The 18,749-nt window shown below is 42.6% G+C and overlaps 1 protein-coding gene across 10 annotated transcripts in view; it reads left to right on the top strand.

Moving 5' to 3' along the window:
• Nucleotides 1–18,749, top strand: part of FHAD1 (forkhead associated phosphopeptide binding domain 1) — a 174,446-nt gene that overhangs the window by 40,402 nt on the left and 115,295 nt on the right. For all 10 annotated transcript variants that reach the window (XR_005215504.1, XM_037828462.1, XM_037828468.1 and 7 more), the window contains exon 4: nt 17,532–17,799. Coding sequence is in view for 9 of the 10 variants with exons in the window: in XM_037828462.1 (XP_037684390.1) it covers nt 17,532–17,799 (268 nt within the window). In the remaining variant the exon portion in view is untranslated. The remainder of the gene's footprint in view (nt 1–17,531; nt 17,800–18,749) is intronic.

Here is an 18,749-nt window from a genome sequence, read left to right as displayed (position 1 = left end):
GTTTTGGTATTAGATTGATGTTAGCTTCATAAAATGAGTTAGGTAGTGTTCCATTTTTTTCAATGTTTTGAAAGAGTTTGAGTAAGATTGGTGTCAGTTCTTTCTGGAAAGTTTGGTAGAATTCCCCTGTGAAGCCATCTGGCCCTGGGCATTTATTTGTGGGAAGATTTTTGATGACTGATTGGATCTCTTTGCTTGTGATGGGTTGGTTGAGGTCTTCTATTTCTTCTCTGGTCAGTCTAGGTTGTTCATATGTTTCCAGGAAATTGTCCATTTCTTCTACATTATCCAGTTTGTTGCCATACAGTTGTTCATAATATCCTCTTATAATTTTTTTAATTTCTTCAGGATCTGCAGTTATGTCACCTTTTTCATTCATTATTTTGTTTATATGGGTCTTCTCTCTTTTTGATTTTGTCAGTCTAGCTAGGGGCTTGTCAATCTTGTTGATCTTCTCAAAGAACCAACTTTTGGTGATATTTATCCTTTCTATTGTTTTTTTGTTCTCTATGTCATTTATTTCTGCTTTAATCCTTGTTATTTCTTTTCTTGTACTTGGTTTAGGATTGGTTTGCTGTTCATTTTCTAGCTTCTTCAGTTGATCCATTAGTTCTTTGATTTTGGCTCTTTCTTCCTTTTTAATATATGCGTTTAGTGCTATAAATTTCCCCCTTAGCACTGCTTTTGCTGCATCCCATAGGTTTTGGTATGTTGTGTTCTCATTTTCATTCGTCTCTATATATTTAGCAATTTCTCTTGCTGTTTCTTCTTTAACCCACTGATTGTTTAGGAGTGTGTTGTTTAACCTCCAGGTATTTGTGAATTTTCTAAGTCTCTGATGGTTATTGACTTCTAATTGTATTCCATTGTGGTCAGAGAATGTGCTTTGAATAATTTCAATCTTTTTAAATTTATTGAGGCTTGTTTTATGTCCCAGCATATGATCTATTCTGGAGAAAGTTCCGTGAGCACTAGAAAAGTATGTGTATCCTGTTGATTTGGGATGTAATGTCCTGTAGATGTCTGTTAAATCTAATTCATTTATCAGATTGTTTAGGTTTTCAATTTCCTTATTGGTCTTCTGTCTGGTTGATCTATCTATAGGAGAGAGTGATGTGTTGAAGTCTCCCACAATTATTGTGGAAACATCAATTGCTTCCTTTAGTTTTGCCAGTGTTTCTCTCATGTATTTTGTGGCACCTTGATTGGGTGCATAGACATTTACGATTGTTATTTCTTCTTGCTGAATTGCCCCTTTTATTAGTATGTAGTGGCCTTCTTTGTCTCTCAAAACATCCCTGCATTTGAAGTCTATTTTATCTGAGATTAATATTGCTACACCTGCTTTCTTTTGGCTGTAGCTTGCATGAAATATTTTTTTCCATCCTTTCACTTTCAGTTTCTTTGTGTCCCTGTGTCTAAGATGAGTCTCTTGTATGCAACATATTGATGGTTCATTTTTTTTGATCCATTCTGCGAATCTATATCTTTTAATTGGGGAGTTTAATCCATTTACATTCAACGTTAAAACCGTGAAGGCATTTCTTGAATCAGCCATCTTATCCTTTGGATTATGTTTGCCATATTTTTCCCTCTCTCTATTAATATCCTTTATTGTACCCATACCGAATCTCTTTAGTACTGAACCTTTCTCCAAGTCTCTCTGTCCTGTCTTTGTTTCTCTGTCTGTAGGGCTCCCTTTAGTATCTCCAGTAGGGCAGGTCTCTTGTTAGCAAATTCTCTCAGCATTTGTTTGTCTGTGAAAAATTTAAGCTCTCCCTCAAATTTGAAGGAGAGCTTTGCTGGATAAAGTATTCTTGGCTGGAAATTCCTCTCACTCAGAATTTTAAATATATCGTGCCACTGCCTTCTCGCCTCCATGGTGGCTGCTGAGTAGTCACTACTTAGTCTTATGCTGTTTCCTTTGTATGTGGTGAATTGCTTTTCTCTTGCTGCTTTCAGAACTTGCTCCTTCTCTTCTATGTTTGACAGTGTGATCAGTATATGTCTCGGAGTGGGTTTTTTTGGATTTATTCTATTTGGAGTTCGCTGAGCATTTATGATTTGTGTATTTATGTTGTTTAGAAGATTTGGGAAGTTTTCCCCAACAATTTCTTTGAATACTCTTCCTAGACCTTTACCCTTTTCTTCCCCTTCTGGGACACCAATGAGTCTTATATTCGGACGTTTCATATTATCTATCATATCCCTGAGGTCCATTTCGAGTTTTTCAATTTTTTTCCCCATTCTTTCTTTTATGTTTTCATTTTCCATTCTGTCATCTTCCAGGTCACTGATTCGTTGTTCAACTTCCTCTAGTCTTGTACTATGAGTGTCCAGAATCTTTTTAATTTGGTCAACAGTTTCTTTAATTTCCATAAGATCATCCATTTTTTTATTTAGTCTTGCAATGTCTTCTTTATGCTCTTCTAGGGTCTTCTTGATTTCCTTCATATCCCGTACTAGGGTCTCATTGTTCATCTTTAGTTCTTTGAGTAGCTGCTCTAGGTGTGTCTCTTCTGGTCTTTTGATTTGGGTGCTTGGGCTTGGGTTATCCATATCGTCTGGTTTTTTCATATGCTTTATAATTTTCTGTTGTTTTTGGCCTCGTGGCATTTGCTGACCTTGATAGGGTTCTTTTAGGGTTTGTAGACCAGTTGAAGTCCTTATCTCTAATTTATCAGATCTACAGCTTCGTGGAGTACACTTTCTCTAACTAACCAGCAGGTGGCGTCCACGAGCCACCTGTTCTCCACAAGCCAGATCTCCCCTGCTTAGCCTTTTTGGTGAGTGGGGGAGTGAGTCTTGTGGGGCCCAATTGGTGTCCCAAGCTTGCGTGTGTAGTTGGTGTTGCCTGCCCTGTATGTGGGGCATGTTTCTGGGCAGTCGGGGAGGGGGGGTGGCCCTAACAATCAAATCTCCCTGATGATCCTAGAGTTTTAAAGCTACTGCAATAGTCTAATCCTTCAGTTCAGTCCTGCCACAGTTTGTCTCTGCCACTGACCCACAAGTCTTTGGTATTGGCGTATGGCTCCTGAGACTTGCAAGTGGGCCCCTCTTCCAGGCTGTGCACCCCGGGTCCTCTGTTGAGGGATGACTGTGCTATGTCACAGGTGAGTGCCGTCCCCCCAGGGCAGTTCTGGGTTGCTGGGCTGTGTTGGGAGGCTCCCAGTCTGCTCAAATGATGGCTGAATGGGGCTCTGTTAATTCACACTGCTCCCCCTTCCCAGCTCTGGGACATTCAGCTGAGGTTGCAGGGAAGGCTAATGTCCACGCCCAGTTTTGTGGTGTGTGCCTGTTATTTGAAGCACTTCCGTCACACTGGGTTGTCTGGGGCAGCTCTGGGCTATGGGGCTGGCGATGGGCAGGAGTGTTTCCTGTCCACCAGGATGGTGGCTGTGAGCGGACACCCCCCTTTTCTTGGGAAGTTGTGTTGTTTAGTGAATTTTCTCAGCCACTGGATTATTGCCTTTTGTCTCAGAGCTCTCTTAGTTCTGCTCTTGACTTGACGTGCCCAAATTTCAATTCTTTGAAGCTTTCTGTATTGAGCTTCTTAGAGTAATTGTTTTAGAAAAAGCAAAAAGGATTTAAAAAAAAAAAAAAAAAAAAAAACAAAAAAAAAAAAAACGGCCCTCCTCAGAGATCTAATGGGTTATTGAAATGCTAATAGACAAAGCAACCAGGGCCATTAAGGAAAGGTGCCCAGGGCAGAGAGATCAGCCTTGCTTCGGGATTTGCATATGCGCCTCAAGGCCTGATCTCCGCCCTTCCCCTTTCTGTGTTCACCAGAACTCCAAAAATCCTCTGCTTTTATTTTGGAGTTTTTCGTGTTGTTTTTTTTCTATGCCTGTCTCCTCTCTGCTGGGCTGGCTGCTCTCAGAGTCTCTGGTGTCTGGCCTCAGTCTATCTATGGTTGGAGTTTGAATCAGTAGAATGAGTTTCCGATAAGAGCAGCCACTGCAATTCTCCCTTCTCCTTCCTGGAGCTGACAGCCCCTCCTCCCCCGGGACTGAGCCTGGCAGGGAGGGGCGCGGGTCCCCTGGCCGCAAAAACTTACAGATTTCGCTGATCTCAGCAGTTCCACGTTTTCATGAGTGTTGTATGAAGTATGCCCAGAGACAGATTGCTCTGTGGTGTCCAGTCCACGCAGTTCCTGGCTTTTTACCTACTTTCCTGGAGGAGTAACTAAAACATACAGCTCACCAGTCTGCCATCTTGCCCCGCCTCTCACATTACCTCTTTAAAACAAAGCTTGAGACTATGTGGATCGAAACACAAATATACACACATATATTTGCCTATATGGTAATGATATTATTACATTGAAATATATGTGATAAATATACTAGATATCAGTTTATAATTTACACAGTAGATGTATATTATAAATTTTACCCTTTTCTTCAAGTAGAAAGTTTTTGTTTAAAGCTTTGGGATGTTTTCCCTGTAACTTTGAGGTAGAAATTTGGGGCTTTATACTCCTGAAGTCTGCTGGAGCTAGAGGGTTGTTTATTTGTTCAAAGTTTCTCTATTTAATGTTTTACCACTTATCTTGTGATTGGTTCCTTGGTCTTAAATCACCTCTTTCTCTGGGGCCACTGCTTTGCTTTTACAATTTTAAAGGTAAATTTGGTGCATTATTACAGCCTGGTGGGTTTTGTGTGAGCATGACGAAACATTTAACACTTTCATTCTGAGTACTTAGTGCTGCTTGCACTAAAGTCTTACTGAGTGTGTTGTCCAGGACTTTTTATTGCAAGTGCCAGAAACCAAAGTCAGACCAGTCTAAGCAAAAAAAAAAAAAAAAAATTCTGGAAGCAAGAACTGCTTTAGGCCTGGCTGGATCCAATTGATCAAATAGTGGTTGGGAATCTGTCTCTCTCATCTCTGCTAGCTTCATGGCCTTACCTGTAGCAGGTGGCCACCAGCATCCCAAGCAGCCTCCCAACTCAGCAGCTTCAGGGAAAGAGCGAGTTTCTATATTGGCTTAGCTTGGATCATCTAAGTTGTCTAGTTTGTTGGCATACAGTTGTTCATAGTAACCTCTTAGGATCTTTTTATTTTTTCAGGGTCTGCGGTAATGCCCCCCCCCCACCCCTCATTTCTGATTTTATTTATTTGCAGCTTCTCTTTGTCTTTTGTCGATCTAGCTAAGGGTTTGTTGATTTTATTGCTCTTCTCAAAGAAACAACTTTTTTTTAATTCTCTCTTGTTTTTTTATTCTCCATTTCATTAATTTCTGCTCTTATCTTTCTTATTTCTTTCCTTCTTCTTGCTTTGGGTCAGACAAAGTGCTTTGTATAATTTCAATCTTTTTAAATTTATTAAGACCTGTTTTGTGCCCCAGTATATGGTCTATCCTGGAGAATGTTCCATGAGCACTTGAGAAGAAAGGATATCCTGCTGTTTGGGGAAGTAATGTTCTATATATGTCTATTAGGTCTAGTTCATTTATCATATTATTTAGGTTCTCAGCTTTTTTATTGATCCTCTGTTTAGATGTACTGTCTATTGGAGACAGTGGTGTGTTGAAATCTCCCAGTATTATGGTAGAGTTGTCCATTACTCCCTGCAGTTTTACCTCATGTACTTTGGGGCCCCTGGATTAGGAGCATAGATATTTATGATTATTATTTCCTCTTGTTAAATTGCCCCTTTTATTACTGTTTATTATGTATTATTGTTTATTATTTATTAGTGTCCTTCTTTATTTCTTGTAACATTTTTGCATTTAAAGTCTATTTTGTCTGATACTAGTATAGGTACCCCAGCTTTTTTTTTTTTTTTTTTGGTTACTGTTTGCATGGAATATCTTTTTCCATCCTTTTACTTTCAACCTATTTCTGTCTTTGGGTCCAAGATAAGTCTCTTGTAAATGGCATATAGGTGGATCATAATTTCCATCCATTCTACCAATCTGTATCTTTTGATTGAAGAGTTTGATCCATTAACATTCAAAGTTATTACTGTAAAGGCAGTTCTTAATTCAACCATCTTATCATTTGAATTTTTATTTGTCAGGTCTATTTTTCTCTCTCTTTTTATCCTTTAATTTACCATAACTAGTACTCTTCAATTCTGTACCCTCCTCCAGACATCTTTTCCCTGTCTTTTCTTTTCAGCCAGCAGGACTCCCTTTAGTAGTTCTCATAGGGCTGGTCTCTTATTAATGAACTCGCTTAGCTTTTGTTTATCTTTGAATATTTTAAACTCTCCTTCATTTTTTGAAAGACAGCTTTGCTGGATAGAGAATTCTTGTCTGGCAATTTTTCTCTTTCAGTATCTTAAATATATCATACCACTGCCTTCTCACCTCCATGCTTTCTGATGAGAAATTAGCACTTAGTCTTATTTGGCATCCCTTATATGTGGTGAATCACTTTTTTCCTGCTGCTTTCAAAATTTTCTCCTTCTCTTCAGCATTTGAGAATCTGATTACTATGTGTCTTGGAGTGGGTCTATTCACATCTGTTCTGTTTGGAGTATGTTGGCTTTCTTGGATTTGCATGTTTATCTCATTTATAAGGGTTGATAAATTTTCAGCCCTATTTCTTTGACTGTTCTTCCTGGCCCTTTTCCCTTCTCTTTGCCTTCTGGAACACCCATGATGCTTATGTTTATGTGCTTTGTGTTGTCTGTATTTCTCAGCCAAAACAGGGCCAGGTACCTGTGCAGGGGGTGCAGACCATCTCTGATGGGCCTGGGGTGGGATCTGGAGAGGCTCTGAGAAGCCCTGCTCTTCCCCTGCACTTTCCAGCCTGCCCAGCAGGTGGTGCTGTTTGGTGACTTAATCATCCTTACAGCTGTTCACCTCCTGGAGCCCAGGCAGCATCTGACCAGGCGGAGCTGAAACTGCGGGGTTCCTGGGCCCTCACTTTGCCAGCCAAAATCTGGCTCAGTGTGGTGCTGTGTCCCCCACTGTACTTGTAGGAGACAACTCCCCCAGCATCCCATCCACAGCTGTCCCCCAGGCAAGGATCAGGCCACCCACAGGTGGGAGGGGGGCACCAGGACCCAGGACTGGAAAAACAGTCTCTGTACACATTTCTCAGACTTCATCCCTCACTGACTTGAGCCTTGAAATGTCCTCTCCTGTCCCCTGGGTCCCCAGACAGTTGCTTCAGACAGTGTCTGCCTGGCTACTTGCTGCTTTTAGGGAAGATTTTTCAGTTCCCTCCCTACTCCTTCATTTCAGAAACTCCTCCTTGTTGTCCTTTTATAATCTGCCCTTCCCCACATCTTAAGTCCTGCCATGGGTCCCTGTTGACTTGGGTCTTGGTGTCTGGATATGGGTGGGGTTGTGTCTCACTGCTGTGGGGAGTTTTTTTAATGCAATTTTATTGAGATATAATCACTTAACATATAATCATTCAAAGTATACAGTTGTTCACAGTATCATCATATAGTTGTGCTTTCATCACCAGAATCAAACTTTGAAAATTTTTGTTACTCCAGAAAATAAAAATTAAAATAATAAAGAACATCCATAACATCCCATTCCCCTCTTCCCCCTATTGTTCATTTACTTTTTTTAATGCCATTTATTTGAGATATATTCATACACCCTACAGTCATCCACAGTGTACAATCAGTTATTCACAGCACCATCATATATTTGTGTGTTCATCACCAGAATCAATTTTTGAACCTTTTCCTCACTCCAAAATAAAAATAAAAGCAAAAAGGAATGCCTAAATCTTTCCATCCCCTCTATCCCACCCTATTCTTCCCCTAATTTTTGTCCCCATTTTTCCACTCATCTGTCCATATGCTGGGTAAAGGGAATGTGAGCCACAAGGTTTTCACAATCACACAGTCACTCTGTTCAAGCTACATAGTTATACAATCGTCTTCAAGAATCAAGGCAACTGAGTTGCAGTTTGACAGCTTCAGGTATTTCCCTCTAGCCATTCTAACACACTAAAAACTAAAAAGTGATATCTTTATAGCGCATAAGAATATCCTCCAGAGTGACTGCTCAACTCCATTTGAAATCTCTTAGCCACTGGAACCTTATTTTGTTTCATCTCTCTTCCCCGTTTTGGTCAAGAATATCCTCTGAATCCCACAGTGCTGGGTCCAGGCTGATCTCCAGGAGTCATTTCCCTCATTGCCAGGGGGATTTACACCCCTGGGTGTCATGTCCCACATGGGGGGAGGGTAGTGAGTTCACCTGCCAAGTGGGCTTAGAGAGAGAGAGGGGGCCACATCTGAGCAACATAGAGGCTCTCTGGGCGACTCCTAGGCACAATTATAAGTAGGCTTAGCCTCTCCCTTGCAGCAACTAACCTCATAAGGGAAAGCCCCTAGATAGAAGGCTCAGCCCACTAAATTGACAGTCTTCAATGTTTGTGGTAAAATCAGCCATAGCTCAGGTGGGGAAGTCCAAAATTTCCACATTTCTCCCCAGTTCCTCAGGGGGCCTCACAAGTATACTGTCTGCCTATCTCACTCTGGGATGTATCGGGATTTCACCCCAGCCTCTACAAACTCACCAAATCCCACTTCTATTCACTGCTCCCTGCACCTATGGTGTTCAAACAAACTGATCGTACAAGTTAAATTATCTAGTGTGCTACAGAAAATCTAGATCCTGCACCAAATTAAACATCTCCTCCCTTGGTCTCGCACAAAAGTTGTAGTTTTAAAACCCAGTCAGTATCGTCCTTTACCCCTGGGCCTGATTTGCCTTAGTCCTCTTCATTCATATCTCTAATTAAAGTCTGAATTCTTTTTCAGCTCTTTCAACAGTTGCCGGGTGGGGTAATACTGACATTCATAGCTGCCAAGCTCTAGCTCCTGAGTCTCATGTGTCACACAGATACTCAAAGATCCAGAGACCAACCAGGTTATACACAAGGAGTGTGACACCTCAGGATTTAGAGATAACTGTCATAACTCAGGAATAGATATGACTGCTGTAAGAGTTTACAATCTGGGGACTATTACAATAAGCATTCCTCTGATAAACTGTGCCCTAAGATTCAGTTCTCAGATTTTACATATGATAGTTAGTCCATATTAGTGAGGCATTATAATGTTTGTCCTCTCATTTCTGACGTGCTTCACTCAAAATGCTGTACTCAAGATCCAGTCACCTAGGTGCATGTCTCACAGTTTCATTCCTTCTTGTAGCCACTCAATATTCTATTATATGCATACACCTCAGTTCACCATTCTGTTCATCAGTCAAGGTACTCTTAGGCCACATCCATCCATTGCAAATAGTGAATACTGCCACCATATATACCGGTGCATAAATGTCCATTCATGTCCCTGCTCTCCAATCTTCCAAGTATATATCCCATTCCGAGGTTTCAGGACCTTGAATCCCCCACACATCTAGCCTCTTGTGGAACCACCATACTGTCCTCCAGATGGGCTACAGCATTCTACTTCCCCACCAACAGTGAATACATACATCTCTCTCTCCAACTTCTCTCCAGCACTTGTGTCCCTCTGTTTATTTTTTTTCTCTGCAATTTTATAGGGATATATTCAAATAACACAATCATCCACAGTGTACAATCAGTTGTTCACAGTGTCATCCTATGGTTGTGCATTTGTCACCACAGTTAGCACTTACACATGTTCATGTTCATCACTCAAAAAAAGAATTGAAATGAAAGAATAATAAAAAGGATAAAAGGAAATGTAAAAATAAAATAAAATACAGCAATAAGGTCAGTCAACAACACCACTACCAAAAATCCCATACTCCTCCTTCCCAGACATTCAGTTTTGGTATATTGCCCTGTCACATTTAATGGGAGCACACCACAATGCTGCTGTCAACCCCAGACTCCAGTTGTATTGGGTATATTCTTTCTCCTAGTACCATCCCCTTTTCAACATCCCACATGTAAACATCCTACATGTAAAAACATTTTTACATTTGTGTATTTAGTCATCATCACTGACCACTCTAGGTTTCACCAAGCTACACAGTCCCAGTCTCTATCGTCCATCCTTCCCTCTGGTATCACACATGCCCCCAGCCCTCCTCCCTCAACCCTACTCACAGACATCCTTGGTCGGTGCACCTTCAGTACTGTGCTACCATCACACAGCACTGCTGTCTCCTTTTCTGAATCTGCACGGTCAATCCTGTTGAACATTCTGTAATTCTTCAGCATCAAGTGCCTGATCTCTACCACCATTCTATCTCCTGATAACCTGTGTTCTCAGCTTTAACTGTCAAACTTTGTTCATTAATGTTAGTTCATATTAGTGAGACCATAAGGTATTCGTCCTTTTGTTTCTGGCTAACTTAGCTCAACATAACATCCTCAAGGTTCACCCATGTTCTTATATGTTCCGTGACTTTGTTCTGTCTTACAACTGTGTAATATTCCATTGTGTGTATATACCATGGATTGTTTATCCACTCGTCCATTGATGGACATCTGGGCTGTTTCCGTCTCTCGGCAATCATGAATAATGCCTCTATAAACATCAGTTTACAAATGTCCATTCGTATCTTAGCTTTCGGTTCCTCTGGGTAAATACCTAGAAATGGAATGGCTGGATCATCGCACAATTCTATACTTAGCTTCCTGAGGAACCTCCACACTGCCTTCCAGAGTGGCTGCACCATTCTACATTCCCACCAACATTGAGTAAGTGTGCCTTTCTCCGCATCCTCTCTAGCGCTTGTAATTTTCTATTTTTTGGATAATGACCATTATGGTAGGTGTGAGAAGTTATCTAATTGTGGTTTTTATTTGCATTTCCCTGATAGCCAGTGAAATTAAGCATCTTTTTCATGTTTTTGAGCCATTTATATTTCCTCTTCAGGAAAGTGTCTATCCATGTCTTTTGCTGATTTTTTAATTGGGTTGTTTGTCTTTCTCTTGTTGAGTTGTAGGATCTCTTTATATAGTCTCCATATATATTCTTATCTGATATGTGGTTTTCAAATATTGTCCCCCATTGCATAGGCTGCCTTTTAACTTTTCTGACAAAGTCCTATGATGTACAAAAGTGTTTAATTTTGAGTAGATCCCATTTATTTATTCTTTGATTGCTTGCGCTTTGGGTGTAAGGTCTAGGAAGCCACCTCCTAACACTAGAGCCTTGATACATTTCCCTACAGTTTCTTCTAAAAGTCTTATGATCTTAGAGCTAATGTTTAGACCCTTAATCCATTTTGAATTATTTTTTGTGTAAGGTATCAGAGAGGAGTCCTCTTTCATTCTTTTCGATATGGATATCCAGTTCTCCAAACACAATTTATCGAAGAGGCGCATTGTGAGCGAGTTCTTAGTCTGTGTTCCTGGTTGGAAGAGGCAGGGATCCGGCTGCTGCCTCTGGGCCTTCACAAGCTGCGTGGGATGAGTGAGGGGGAGAGAGAAGACTGGCAGTTTCCTACCTGATATTTTTCTCTTTCTTCGATTCCGCATTTGTAGGATCCTTCAGTCTTTATCTTCCTCCCGAGTTCTGAGCAAGTGAGATTTTCCTTTGTTTCTCTGACTCTCCACGAAGAGGTTTTCAATAGCTGTTTACATCATCATGTTGATGATGTCACCCTTTTCCCTGTTTTTCATGACCTTAACAGTCTTGAGGAAGACTGGCCAGGTATCCTGTAGCATGTTCTCCAAACTGGGCTTGTCTGATGTTTGTTTCACCTGCTTAGAGGTTATGGACTTGGGGAAAGAATCTACAACGGGGAAGGGTCTTTCTCATCCCATCACATCAGGGAGCACGTGAGGTCCCCTCCTCCTGAGAGCCCTTGGTTGAGGGACTGTCCACCAGGGTTTCCCCTATAGAGCTACGATTGTTCCCTTTACATACTCTTTTCTTTGGGAGCAAAGAAAGTAAGTCACTAAGTAGAGCCCCCTCACTGTCAAAGGGTGGGGAACAGTGGGAATTAAGCTCTGCCTCCTGGAAGGGGGGAGATCTACATATATTAACTTCTTCTGTAAGGAAGATGTGTCTCTTCTCTCCCATTTATTTATTTACTCAATAACTTATCTTTATCAATATGGCCTCATGTACATTTATTTTATACTGTGAATTATAGGCCAATACTATGTCATTTGATAGCTTTGGCCATTGGGCACTCTTTCTGGTTGGTTGCTGTGCCCCTCTGGTCTGCTCCCACCCTTTGGTTTTGGAGCACTTCCTTACTTCCTGCCGTAGCAAGATGTTCCAGGCTCATCTTGTATGTTCTTTGTTCCAACCCTTGAATCAAAGGACTTTTTACGTAGTTCTGTTGCCAGTTGTTCATTCAGTCCAGCTCAGTCACCAGCACCTCCAGTGTGTGCCAGGCACTTTGCTGGGTGCTGAGGCACGGCCAGTCGCATGCTGGTGCATGTTTAACAACCGGCTTTCTGAAAGAAAAAAATAATAATAAAGTAAGCGTATATTTTATAAAAGTTACTGATATAAAGAATGTGTGGCAATTCTTTACAGATAACAATAAAAGATACAATCCTCTTTATTGTAAATTCCATATAGCCAATTGATTCTCACAGAAAGCTTTCGTTGATTTTTACTGTACTCTTCTATCTGTAGCCAGCTCATGGTTGCAGCTGACAAACAAGTTCCACGGGAACACTGGTGGATACTTTTGTTTGCATTCACGAGTAAGACAAAACTGAAATGACTGAGATGTGTGCTGGAATTTCATGTGTTCATTAATGACATGAGCAACTTCTTTGCTGAGTCGGATAATGGTTTTCGGATACTGGCAGAATATTTCCTCAGTTTTTTGTGATATTCACAATGTAATGGCTACAGATACGACACAGTTTAAGTTTAATCTGTGTTATTAATATTTTCTCCATCACCTTAACAAAAGACAAATCTACCAAACAAAAAATATTCAAGCCCTGAATTAATAGCATTTCCTGATTTCCATGGCTAATTGCAAAGTGCCAATGTAACATCACTGCACACAGCAGCATACAGCATTACCACCATCAAATAGAGCAGAGTTAAATAACCTCAAGTGTAGACAATAATGAAATGGCAGCAAATAACTAGGAAGTAATGAATTTTAAGTATTTATTACCTTTGTTTCCAATTTCTTTAATTGTAAGTTTGTATAATTTAAAAATTTTTGTGGCTGTGTTTACCAACTGGCTCTTAAAATTCCTGACCATTTGATAGTCATCTCTCATGAGCCCATACCAGCTGGCCCCAGCCCTGTAAGCCCTGGGCTCTGCCTTTGAGGAGGCTGTGGTTCAGGGAGGTGCTTTCCCATATGTGTGACCCTTCCAGAAGCATGTTGTCAGTGCTCCTAGAAAATCCAGTGTACAAGTAGCCCTTGCAACAGCTTGTGGTTTTTCACGCTGTTTCTTGCTTGCTTTTTCTTTTTCTTTTTTTTTTTTTTAACTAAGAACATCTCCTATTTTTCATTAACCAGTCGCCTAAGATCCTTCTGGAAGTGTGGCAAGAGGTATAAATCATAACTTTAAATCGCCTAGAAGCTCTAAGAGCTGAGCTGTTGGAGTCAAACAGAATCGCTGCTTCCTGGCTGCAAGCTAGTTAACCTAGCTGAGCTTCAGTTTCTTAATCCACAAAATGGGGATAAAGATGCCCACCCCAGGGTCTTCTGACGGTTAGATGAGACCACGTGTGCTGAGCACACAGTGCCGTCTCAAGAGCCAGGTCTGCCTCCCACCTTTCTACAACCTACTGGCAGAGTGCAGGTGTCCCAGAGGCACTCTTTACGTGTAAACCAGCTCGACTTTTTACAGTGTCCTGCTCAACCTGCACCCTTTACAAGGTTAAAAGCAGACATTGGTGCGATAACACAAAGAACAAGTAGATAATCAGGAAAAAAAATGTATTGTGATTTCTTGGGTAAATCATTGACTACATTTTGTTCAAGCTGATGTCAACTCAGCAGTGGGTGTGGTCACTGCTAATCGAGGTGGTTGACAACCTGCTGTTTTAAACATTGCGTGGAGGAAATTAGGATTTAGAATATAACATATGCCACTTCAAAAACAACAAAAATAAAACCCAACCACGCAGCATACCATATGGTCAGGAAATGGGGGGAGGAAAAAAGAAAAAAGGCATTGGTATGTATTTTTAAACTAAAATTTTCTAAAAACACACTTGTTGATAACTGACCTTGACCTCAAGTTCCATTTGCATTCTCATGTGACCCAGGAGCTTGCTTTAACTGTGAATCTTTTTCTTTTATTTGTTTTTACTCCCTGCCTGTTTCCTTGTAGTTATCAGCAGCAATTTCTGAGAAAACCTTGACCTTGCTTATTATAGGGCAGGCCTGCTAACTAGAGAAAACGACTATGGTCTTCCAGCTAAAGACATCCAGCCAGCCTGCGAGCAAACTTATTTTTTTTTTTTTCATTTTTTAATCCAAAAAGCTAATTGCTGTCTTTGCTATATTTACACATCTTTGACACCCTTCCATTTTTTAGTGACCCTGTCGGTCAGGGCCTTGTGCTGCAAATGACAGAACCCAGCTCCATCGTGTGCTGAGTAGTTCAGGGAGAGACTGGAGCCAGGGCTCAAAGCCAGGGTCCCCCTCCCACGTCTCAACTCAGTGCCACTTCCAGGTGTTGGCTACATTCTCCAGCCCCACGAGGTTGCAAGGGGATGCTGGTAGCAGTTAGTGTCCCTCCAAGGATCAGTGGGTCTTCTTGGCTCTGAATGGAGCCCACACCCCACCTGTGAACCAATCACTACGGCCAGTGAATGTGACTGGCTGGTAGCTTAGTCCCATGCACAACTATGGGCTGAGAGCGAAGGAGAGAAATTCCCCCTTTTTCATAGAAAAGTGGAAGGACTGAGACATGAGGCACGGTCAGCAATTAGTCTGCAGTGAAGGGTGGTTACCTGAGAGGTTCCCCTGAGCTGATCCCAGCCTGAAAGTGAATTCCTATACCACTGCCAATACGCTTTAGATTTCCGATTTCCTAGAAGCTTGGAGTAAATTGCATTAGAATTCAACCTTCTTACCTTCAGCACATTCATTTAATAAATATTTATTAAACCAATAGGAAAAGAGGAGTGATTGGGGCAAGACAGCCCAGAGGAGGGAGACATGATGGACACAGCAGTTAGAGTAGGGCATGGGGAACAGCTCAGCTCCTGACACTAAAGAAAGGGAGAAGAAGAGGGTGGAGGATGAGGTGTAACAGTGGAGAGAAATTTGAGACTAAACATAAGGTAATACTTAGAGTTCCAAAATGCTGCCAAGTCCCATCTCCCATAAGAGAGTTAAAAGTGGGCCAGTGTCGTTAGGAATGCTGGGCCAACTGCCCCAGGTGGCTGGAGTGCAGGTGTTTGATTTCCCCAAACAGTGTTCTCACTGTCTCCCAGGGAGTCATTCAAGGGGAGCACACAGGATCCTTGACTTGCTGCGTAAGAACTTATAGCGTAACATGACCACAGACATAGGGGACTGGTGGTTTGGTGGGTTGAGCCCTCTACCATAGGTTTTACCCTTGGGAAGACGGTTGCTATAAAGGAGAGGCTAGGCCTCCCTATAATTGTGCCTAAGAGCCTCCTCCTGAATGCCTCTTTGTTGCTCAGATGTGGCCCACTCTCTCTAGCTAAGCCAACTTGAAAGGTGAAATCACTGCCCTCCCCACTACGTGGGATCAGACACCCAGGGGAGTGAATCTCCCTGGCAATGTGGAATATGACTCCCAGGGAGGAATGTAGACCTGGCATCATGGGACGGAGAACATCTTCTTGACAAAAAGGGGGATGTGAAAGGAAATGAAATAAGCTTCAGTGGCAGAGAGATTCCAAAAGGAGCCGAGAGGTCACTCTGGTGGGCACTCTTACGCACAATTTAGACAACCCTTTTTAGGTTCTAAAGAATTGGGGTAGCTGGTGGTGGATACCTGACACTATCAAACTACACCCCAGAACCCATGAATCTCAAAGACAATTGTATAAAAATGTAGCTTATGCGGGGTGACAATGGGATTGGGAAAGCCATAAGGACCACACTCCACTTTGTCTAGTTTATGGATGGATGAGTAGAAAAATAGGGGAAGAAAACAAACAAACAAACAGACAAAGGTACCCAGTGTTTTTTACTTCAATTGCTCTTTTTCACTTTAATTATTATTCTTGTTATTTTTGTGTGTGTGCTAATGAAGGTGTCAGGGATTGATTTTGGTAATGAATGTACAACTATGTAATGGTACTGTGAACAATCGAATGTACGATTTGTTATGTATGACTGTGTGGTATGTGAATATATCTCAATAAAATGAAGATAAAAAAAAAAAGAACTTATAGCGTAAATATTGATTCAGGATCCTGAGTGAGTGGAGAACCTTCTGCTTGTATAAAACCCAGCTGAAGCTACCAAAAGTTCTGTCTGCCAGGGCTCGTTTTGGGGGGCCTTCTGTCCTGTACCTCACTACATGTCTCGGAGCTTATATTCCCTCCAGTCTACAGAAGGAGCAACGTGAGCCCTGGAGAATAGATGTGCAGCCCCATAGAGGCAGCAAAGAGCAGGGCTGACGTTTGGACTTAGCTTCTTACATCAAAAGTGTGTTTTTCTGCCCTTGGGAGGGAGGTGAGGGAAGAGAGAGAGGAAGAAATGTCCTCAGACCTTGATCCCAAGCCTGGCTCCACCACTGCCAACTTGGCCTTGGGCAAATTCCTTAACCTCTCCAGGCCTAATTTGTAAAGTGGGAATAAAGAGACCTGCTCTCCTGAAGAGAGCAAAGTTCAGTGCAGTCAGTGACTGTGCTCATCAGTGTGCTCCTTGAGTCGCCAGACAAGAGGGAGCAGCCAGGAGAAACCACCACCAAAGAGTTAAACCCAAACAAAAGCCAGGTGTCGGGACTTCTCATGGTTAGATGGATTTTGTTGTGTTCTCCATTGGAAGTAGCTACAGACATCCTCCCCAGGATCAGACGACGGAAGGCTCACCAACAGATATGTATGGAGCATCTGCCAAGAATCGGGGGTGGTGGGTTTTGAGGACCAAAGGTTAAGGAAACAGTCGGGATCCTGGCCATCCCAGAGCTTCTAGGGGAGACAGATGGAGAAGTGCCAGGGGAAGCTGCTGCTTGGATGGAAAGAAAACAGGCTGTGGAGTCCTATGGAGCTGGGTTTGAATGGGAGTGATTTGCTCGTTCATTCTTCCAACCAATATTGAGGATATTCTATGTGCCAGGGTTTATTCTAGCTGCTGAGGATGCAGCGGTGAGCCAGATAGAAAGCCTCTAATCTCTTAGAGTTGGAATTCTACCGGCTCAGCAGTTCACTACCAAATCTGTGATCTTGGGAAAGCCCCTGGACCTTGCTCAGGCTCACAGAACATTGAGTACACTAAATGAGTTAATTCATGCAAACCTCTTGGCAGGGGGCCTGGAGGCAGTCAATAAATGGTGACGTAATGGGGTGCTATGTGACCCCTGGCAGGGGCACCACCATCCCAAACTTGGGGAGAGTCCAGGAAGGCTTCCTAGGGGAGGTGACTTTAAAGCTGAGACCTAGGGCAGCAATTAGGTGGCTGGGACAAAGGGGTGGAGACCATCCTAGCTGATTGTAGCCTCTTCTGACACTCCTGTCTGCCCCTACAGGTCTCCTACCCATGGATGAGTGGCCCAGGACCCTGGTCAAAGCCTCAGCCACCTCGGGCCTCACAGCAGTCAAACCAGCCACCCCCTCCACCTCAGATGCCCTTCCACCCCAACATCCAGACAGCCTCGGTGCAGAGGAGCTGGTCCCAGGGCTTCCCCAGGCCCACGATGGTCCAGCCCTCCCCCCACAAGCGGCCCGTGAGTGCCAGTGGGAAGATGTTCTCGTTTGTGATGGATGGCACCCCCACATCTCCCATCTTCAAGCAAGGTATTCTCTGGTGCTTCTGCTTGTGGCCTACAGGAGGGATTTACAGCCCAGAGGGTGGTTCCTGTTCTTTGCTTATTTTCTCTGAATCTAAAAGTACATAGTCAACTGGTGGGGGGTCGGATAGAAATGGGGATGGACAGAAAGTAAGAAAAAAGTGAAAAATCAGCTATAATCTTTATCATCCAGTTCCCCTGTGCATAGCCCTCCAGCCTTTGTGCTGCACCCATAAGCACTTTCAGTACCCCTGTGGGTGGGTGTGCATGCGTGTGTGTGAGTGTGCACGTGTGTGAATGCGTAGCAGGATCTGAGTTTATACCCTTTGACTCAGATGTGCAGAAATGTCTGTGACTGATATCCCCTTTGCCCACAATGATCCTAGGAGGTTTTTAAAATATTTTGTTAGCATTTGAGGAAACCAAGGCTTATCAAGGAAATAAGTTCCCCAGAGGAGTATATTCAATCTAATCTCATCTGGTTTTCTTTCTGTCACATGTAAGGATTGTTGTCCCAGTGGCTGCCCACTCACGGCCTGGTCACTTTGGGGCACCCACAGCCTTTAGGGTCTCCTTCCTTTACCCTCTCTCCCCTTGAAGGCCTCATGGCACTTGGGGAGGAGTTTTCCTGCCTGTCACCATCCTCTTGACCTCACCAGCCTCAGTGGCATAGCCTCCAGGTAGACTTGGTCCCCAGGCATGATATCCAGGGCTCCTCTAGGGCCTCAGGTCCCTCGGGGCCCCCACACCCCACCCTGGTCTGGCTAAGGACCATTCACAGTCACCTTCCTCAACCATTAAAATAATAAAAATTATTATGAAATATGCAAACTAGAGAGTAAATGAAATAGATTCCAAGAGTATCTCATCTTCGTCATCGTTGTCATCATCGTCATGATCACTGTCACTGTATCATCATCCTCAAATGAATCCCCAGGTACCTACCACCCAACTTAA

Source organism: Choloepus didactylus, chromosome 2 (assembly GCF_015220235.1).
Source record: "Choloepus didactylus isolate mChoDid1 chromosome 2, mChoDid1.pri, whole genome shotgun sequence".
Taxonomy (NCBI): Eukaryota; Metazoa; Chordata; class Mammalia; order Pilosa; family Megalonychidae; genus Choloepus; species Choloepus didactylus.
This window is presented reverse-complemented; position numbering and strand designations above follow the sequence as displayed.